At 35.2% G+C, this 8,280-nt stretch overlaps 1 protein-coding gene across 1 annotated transcript; it reads left to right on the top strand.

Moving 5' to 3' along the window:
• Positions 1-1,007: 1,007 nt before the first annotated feature.
• Positions 1,008-1,991, top strand: LOC101645674 (olfactory receptor 14A16-like). Its single transcript, XM_004697240.2, has one exon. It carries the CDS (start codon positions 1,032-1,034, stop codon positions 1,989-1,991), a length of 960 nt encoding a protein of 319 aa, XP_004697297.1. The 5' UTR covers positions 1,008-1,031.
• Positions 1,992-8,280: the final 6,289 nt, after the last annotated feature.

Here is an 8,280-nt window from a genome sequence, read left to right as displayed (position 1 = left end):
TGAATTTCAAATCAAGTAGAGAACTGTATAGAGAAGTTTCCATTAAATATATGGTTGCATTTAGACAACTATTTGTCTAAATGGATTTGGTAAATGTAAGTAAAATATCCCTCAGAAAATTGGAAACAGGGATTAGAATTCAGAATACAGATAAAGAAAAAAATTGCACATAAAATTTTATTCTTTCTTATGACTTTATGTTCAGGAGAAATCTTATATTAAATTAAACATTGGAAAGCATATAGGTGCTCATTTCTACAACTCTATCATCTGTGTATCTCTGTTTTGTATATCTATCCATCTATCCATAGGAGTTTTAAAAATATATTAAGTGAATTCATAAGATTGAAAACTAGATTCTCAAAAACCTATAAGATAATCAGGGGAGAGAATAGAGAAGCAGAGCTGAAATTCTGTTAGTGTAACATTTAATTATTTAGAAACAAGAATCCAAACAGTTAGAAGATATGAGTTAATTTTAAAAGAGAGAAAGAAGAATGGAATTCAATATAAAATATATTTTTTATTTTATAAAGAAGAATGTCTAAAAGGATGATACAAACATAAAAACTTTAATTATAAAACAATGAGTCCATTGGATGGATAGACAACAAGTTCAAATCAAACTGGAACTAGGTTATATCTTAGGCAAAATGAAGAATCATATTACCCCCTACACACACACACACCCCACACACACACACTATCATGTGCAAATTTATATTTCCCCTTCTGTTACATAGGCTCCTTTATTAGCCAAATCAGGTGATAAAATGTGCACAGTAAAATAGTGATTGAATACCTAATAGCACATACCCCAAAGAGAAAACTTAATAAAACAAAGTACGCACGAATGCTGTAAACAACAAAATATTTTATTGTATTTTTATAGAGTGTTTATATCATGAAGGCTCTAGGTTTATTGGTTGCTTTGTGCTAGATATTATTCACAGGAACAGATAATATTCTTGAGTTTTACTCGTGACATATATCTCTCTATATTCTTAATGCAGCTGCATCTTCTATGAACAATGAACAATATCTCAGCGGTGACAGAGTTTCTTCTGATGGGTTTTGCTGGAACATGGAAGCTTCAGTTTTTACAAGCTGGGGTTTTCATAGTAATTTACCTGGCAGCCCTGATGGGAAATGGGCTTATTATCACCATAACCTCTTTGGACCCAAGTCTCCACACGCCTATGTACTTCTTTTTAAGGAATCTCTCCTTTTTTGACCTCTGCCTCATTTCTGCTGTAATACCCAAAACTATTGTCAACTCTTTGACCCACAACGACTACATCTCTTTCCTCGGCTGTGTTACTCAGGTCTTCCTGGTGACCTTTTCAGCAGCCACAGAGCTGTTCTTCCTCACTGCTATGTCCATTGACCGCTATGCTGCCATCTGCCATCCACTGCACTACAAAGTCATCATGAACAGGGACACCTGTGTGCAGATGGCATCTCTATCATTGCTCAGTGGCTGTATGCTGTCTATGATACACACGGCAGGTACCTTTTCCTTATCTTACTGTGAACTCAATGAAATCCAGCAATTCTTCTGTGATATTCCCCAGCTGTTAGCTATTTCTTGCTCAGAGCATGTAACTGCAGAGATTGCGCTCATTTTCATTAATGCAGTACTAGATTTGTGCTGCTTAGCTTGCATCATTATCTCCTATACCTACATCTTCTCCACTGTCAAGAAGATTCCATCCACAGAAGGACAGTCAAAAGCCTACTCCACGTGCCTACCACACCTGGCAGTGGTTGTACTGTTCATCTCAACTGCTCTCGGCGCTTATTTCAAACCTATTTTAGGGTCTGTTTCCTTCACTGATCTCATTCTGTCTGCATTTTATGTTTTGTTGCCCCCTTCCCTGAATCCAATCATATACGGTCTGAGAAATAAGGCTATGAAAGCAGGCTTAAAGAAGTTGATTACTACAAAACTCTTGACAAAGGAGAATCTTCTTATTTTTTTTCAAAAATAGAGGTATCGTTTCTTTTATTGACATTATTACAGCATTAAGAAACTGGTGTGCTGAAACTCTGGGGCTACTAATAGCTAGGGTGCTGAGCCTTTGCCAACCTGAAATAAAATGTGCTGCTAATTAATGAAATGGGTTCAAAGAGTCTTATTGGCATTAGGGGGTTACACATTGTCTATTAATCACAAAGTCAGAAGTTCTAACCCCATAGCTACTCCATGGGAGAAATATTAGAAATATGTGTAAACAGTTACAGTCTTAAAAATACAAAGAAGCTGTTCTACTCTGTCTTATTGGCCACTGCGTATCAAAATTGAATAAATGACAGTGAGCAGAATGTGGGATCTGGCATATTACAGCTACTAAGTGTTGTTGTGTAAAGTGTGCACATGTGTGCTTATCCTTTTGTTGCTATTGTGCTGATTTGTTGTCTGTTTATTGAACATAATAGCACACTCTGGTTTAGGCTATTTTACTACCTAGTAGTGAATTCTAGTAAATTCCAATTTAATGACTCTGTAGCACAGGATAGAACTTCTCCTTAGAATTTCTCAGATTGCAAATCTTTATGGGAGTACAAAGCCTCATCTTCCACCTTCAGAGTGGTTGATGAGTTTGAACCAAGGACCTTGCCAAACTTTAACTGTGCTACCAGGTTTCCTTTACTACAAGGTAATAAAAGCCTCCCCTTAATGAAACGGTGCTCTCCCTGAGACTATCACTTAGATATTTGTTTTGTGATCCTAAGAAAAAAAACATCCTGTATGACTGAGACAGGATCTCCTGAATCTCATTAATGATGCATAGCCATTCTTGCTCCTGCAGCCTATAACCTTTCCAGGAATAAATCTTCCCCTGAGGAGATATTGATCGTCTTGTGTATACTTTCTATTTTCTCAATCCACAAATATGTGTTAGCAGTCAATAACACATTTAATTTTATTGGAGCAATATATTCATGAATAACAGAAGAGATGCCATTCTTTGGAATAATCACTCCTCTAGAGATATGTATCTTTCCTGCCTCCCAAATTTATCATTTACTATACTCATGTAATTAAATCCCATCAAAACTTTGACTCTTCATAAAATATAGGAAGCTGAAAGAAGCCCAAGAAATAAAAGAAAATGCAATGCAGAGATAAATTGATTCTTATAGCATCTCACCTCCGTTTGTAAACACTTCTATGACAATTTCTTAATTGGGTGGTTGGGTGAGGTTTCCTGTGTTGTAATTTGAGAAATATGGTAAGCACCAAACCTAGCCATAACTCAGGAATTCAAACATCCTAAGCAATTTACCAGCCTGAATATCTTGTTTATTTTTTAATGTTTTATTGGCGTATACTTACCATAAATAATTCAATCATTTGATCATCTTCACAATCAATTTCACAATATTTTCTTCTCATACTTATTGGTAAGCTCCCCATTCCCCCTGTTCTCTCCTGCCATGCACCTAGGCAAAGGCATTAGACACAAATTTTCTTAATATTAATGACTGGCTATTTAAACAATTAAAACAAGTCTTCCACAAAATGATTTAGAGACTCCACTAATTAATGAGGTCCGCTAGTGAATTTAACATTTAATTAATTTTAATTATAATGTTTGAGGAGTATCTTGACTCTGTAAGCAAGCATACCAACACAATGTTCCCATCAGTTAATTGAAACATGGATTAAATTATTATTTTGGTAATTTTGAAGCTAATTGTCATTGGTTTTGATTTTAAATGAAAGCTTCTAGGCCCATATTTTTTCTCTCTCTCTCTCCTCTTTCTGTGTCCACTGAAATTTTCAAAACATAAAATGTTAATAAATATAATTGAATATATACATATATATTGGAAGACAGAGGCTTTCTACTCCTCTAAAGAGTTAGTCTGGGAAACCCACAGAAGCAATTCTACTTTCCTAAAGGATCACTATGGGTCAAAATTGACTCAGTGGCAGTGAGTCCATATAGATGTAGATATATAAACAATTTATTACATTTTAAGTTTCAATTTGCAGAAATGTTTGCTTTGAAAAAATATTACTTCATCTCTTTATTTACTCCTTATTAAACATTTGGAAAATGAGTACTGTTCTTCATTCTCTATTTTCAAAGTATCAAACCAGTTGTCATTGAGTCAATTCCAACTTACAACAACTGTAGAAACCAGAACTGCAAGTATTTACTGAAGCAAACTGTCCCATCATTCTCTCAGTCTCATTGGCCAGTAAAAGGTAATTAATTTATACACTTTTTTGATGCTTGCTTTAATAGTGTTTCCTTTTTATATTACCAATTAAATTTCTCATCAGAATTATTGCACTAGGAAAAGTGTGTTAAAAACAATGTTGGCAACTCAGCACTACTGATAGGAATATATATATATATATACACACACACACACATATATATACACACACATATATGTAACTACACACACTTATATATTGCATTTTTCAATAATCTTTTGACACATGACCTTAGTTAAATTGTAAATGTGAAGCAAATAAATCCCTTTTGAGAAAGGGTCGTTAAATTAAAATTTTACGGAAAAAAATAAATGATGAGTCATGTATTCTCCTTCTGCTTGCTTTTGTTTTGTGAACAATTATTCTTTAAAAATAATGGACCTTCTTGTGGGGATATGAGTTATATTATGATTCTAAACACATTACCATTCATATACCTACACTTTAGAATGGAAATATAGAATATTAATATCTTCAAAAATGGCAGTGATGATAAAATAATTATGTTATTAATTGATTTTGAATTTTCCAAGCATACTTGTTGGTATGGTTTATAATTACATACACACATACTTACACACACTTATCTGCATTAAAATATTTACATGTTTAATCATTTTATTGGGGGCTCTTACAGCTCTTAGCACAATCCATACATACATCCATTCTCTCAAGCACATTTGTACATTTGTTGCCATCATCATTCTCAAAACATTTTCTCCATGAGTCCTTGGTATCAGCTCATTCCACCCCCCATTTCCCTGATGAACCCTGAAAAATTTATATATTTTTTTCAGGTCTTACACTGACCAATGTCTCCCACCCCCCACTTTTCTGTTGTCCACCCCCATGGGAGGGGTTTGCATGAAGATCATTGTGATCAGTTCCTCCTTTCTCCCACCACCTTCCACAGCCCCTCTTGGTATCACAACTCTTATTATTGGTTCTGAGGGGTTATCTGTCCTGGATTCCCTTTGTTTCCGGCTCTTAGCTGTGACCAGTGTACAGCTCTAGTCTAGCCGGATTTGTAAGGTAGAATTGGGGTCATGATAGTGGGGGGCGAGGGGAAGCATGGAAGAACTAGAGGTAAGTTGTATGTTTCATTGGTGCTATACTGAACCCTGATTCACTCATTATGCTTTTTAAATCATTTTATTGGGGGCGGGCTCATTATATTTTAATGATGACTGAATATGATATTTTATTCTGATATGCCTGAAGTTCTCTCTCTTTAACACTTTCAAGATTATGGATCCTGTATAATACCTACTAAAATTAATACAGATCTTGTTATGAATAGTGTGTCCCCAAATACAGTAAGTTGAAGTCCTAACACTTGTGCCTGTTGAGAAATAAAGACTGTATTCAGAAATAAAAACTTTGCAGATAGTATCTGTGACTTTACCATGAGTTTAGTCTTAATCGCATATGAGTGTCCTCATTAAAATACAAAGAAGGTACAAACAGAGAGAGAAAGAAGAAGGTCATGCGATAATGCAGCCGAAAACCAAGGAGTACACAGAACTGCCAGAAGCTGGGAGAGAAGCATGGGAAAGATTCTTCAAGCTTGAGAGGGAATTATCATGGAAGACCCCTTGACTTCAGACTCAGGATCTGTAGGATAATGCATTTTTAAACTTTGAAAGAACCCAACTTGTGATATTTTGCAAAAATGGCATGTCATTTTCTTTTCTAACCAGGGATGCAAAATTTTTGATTTAAGCCTCAGTGTTCAGCCAAATAATGGAACCTTGGTGATATAGTAGGTTACATGCTGCGGTGCTAACACAGTGTCAGCAATTGAAAAACCACCAGCTTTTAGATGAGGCTTTCTGCTCTGTAAAGATTTATAGCCTTGAAAACCCACAGGGGCAGTTCTTCTCTGTCATATAGGGCCATAATGAATCAGAATTGACTCGATGTCAATGAGCTTGACTTTGACTTAGCCAAGTATATCCAATTGGCTTCAATTTCATCACTAAGTTTATGAAAGCTAGTAACCATCTGTTTCAATGCCAATGATGACAATGAAGATTATAGAATCAGTGGTAATTGCTTCACCCATTTTATTTAATCAGTATAACAATTTCAATGTGTAAATAAGATTTGCCATTCAAATTTACAATGACCATCACAATAACTTTCTAATATCGGTAAGTATTTTTCATTCAACTTTGACAAAATCTTGTAAGCATGAAATATTGAAAACATATTTATCTGAAATGCAAGCATTCATATATCACCAGAAATAAGAAAATATTATAATGAAAGTTCTTATAAATATGTACAAAGTCTTCTGAAACACAAATTTAGTGCACAGAAAATTGTTTTCACAGTAAATAAGAGAAGTTAGCTAGTGAGAAATGATCAAAGCAAAAATAGTTATCTGTCTAGTTCATATATTGATACTTTCTGATATACTTGGTGAATAATTGAGTTAGTTTATTGTGCCAATAGATACATGTGGGGTTAATTGAAGGGCGGAGAGATAAATGGCTCGGTGAGCCTCACCTTTGGAGTTCTCAGGTCTCTTGCTTTGTGATGGTCGCACCAACGCGCAGCTGCCTTAGCAATTCCCTGCTTCAGCTGGCAAGGCTGACTTTCTGGAAGACATCCCCAAGAAGAAGCCACATGGACCTACCCCAATGCAGCCTTGGGTGCTGGAGCAGCCATGTGGAGACCCCTGCCAGCACTGAGATGCGTACACATTCACTGACTCGGCTTTCCTCCTGCAGTCGGCATCATTGTGTCTGTTTTGTGAGGTGGAGGAGGACTTTGTGGACTGGTGTTGGACATATGGATTAATGGGTTAATGTTGGACTCGTGGGCTTGGGCAGCACCTGGTTGGGATGTTTTCTTGATGTGCACTTACCCTTTAAATAAAACTCTTTTTTATACATGAGTTGCTGTGGGTTTGTTTCTCTAAAGTACCCAGACTAACACAATAACATTTAATCATATTTTGCATTTCATTTACTGAAGTACACATAGGCTACCCCTTTGTCATGTGCTACACAGAGAATTTAGAGACTGCCCATGAATGGAATTTAAATGTTGATAGTTTTCTCTGCAGTTTTTGTTGAAATTGTTAAAATTTCCTGCTAAAAATCATGTTTAATGCTTAATATGAAATCATATCATTATTATAATTTTAATTCCTATAAAACTACTGAGATGTAGTAGGGGTTAAAGAGCCATTTTGATTAAAATTAATTAAAACCAGCATTAATCAATTACTTAGATAATATTGATTGCCAATAAATTTTTCAGTTTTGACTGAATTATATTTTAATGCTCATGACATTTTTTACATAACAAGTTAATAAAATACTAAATCATATCTCTATGTCGTCAGTATTCAAGTTATTTATTTATGCTCTTTTAAATTTTTTATTATTTTGAATAATTACATTATTTGAAACTTGTTTCTAGATGGAGTCCCTTGGTAGTATAAATATTTAAGCACTTGACAGCTAACCAAAAGGTTGGTGCTTTAAAGGACAGTAAGACACAGCTGGAAACAAATCTCTAGAGATATAATTTTGTATGTTTACCCATTGAAATTCCAATGTTGTAAACACGGAGTGGCTTTGAGTTAGCATCCACAGGATACTAATTTGTTGTGGGCCTTTTGGGGTCTATTTTTATAGTGACTATATGGAATTTCTAGTTAATTTAATTTTAAACTAAAGTCTAGACCAAACTATTAATGATGATGGATGTCCCTGAGTTTATTTCAACTCGTAGCAACAAATTGAAACACTACCTTGCCCTATACCATCCTCATAATCATTGCTATGGTTGAACCCATTGTAGCCACTGTACGATGTTACCTACACATACCTACCTAAGCCTGATATCTGCATGGTTCATCAGTCCATTGGACTAATTGTTTCCATGTATCTCTCAATTTTATTCCCCTTCTTTTCTGTGGATGGGGAAGAGATCGATAGTTGCACGTAAGATGGATGCACAAGAGCGTTTAAGAGTCCAATTCCTGCTCACCAAATTTGGATGCAGAACATTCCCTTGGTAAGCTATTTATG

This window comes from Echinops telfairi, unplaced genomic scaffold, assembly GCF_000313985.2.
Source record: "Echinops telfairi isolate 266 unplaced genomic scaffold, ASM31398v2 ScPeMD7_7469;HRSCAF=8507_0, whole genome shotgun sequence".
Taxonomy (NCBI): domain Eukaryota; kingdom Metazoa; phylum Chordata; class Mammalia; order Afrosoricida; family Tenrecidae; genus Echinops; species Echinops telfairi.
The sequence above is the reverse complement of the archived record's forward strand: the minus strand, read 5'-3'. Positions and strand labels throughout refer to the sequence as shown.

Coding starts and splice junctions, on each gene's coding strand:
- LOC101645674 (XM_004697240.2), top strand. CDS start 1,032: ATGAACAATATCTCAGCGGTGACAGAGTTTCTTCTGATGGGTTTTGCT.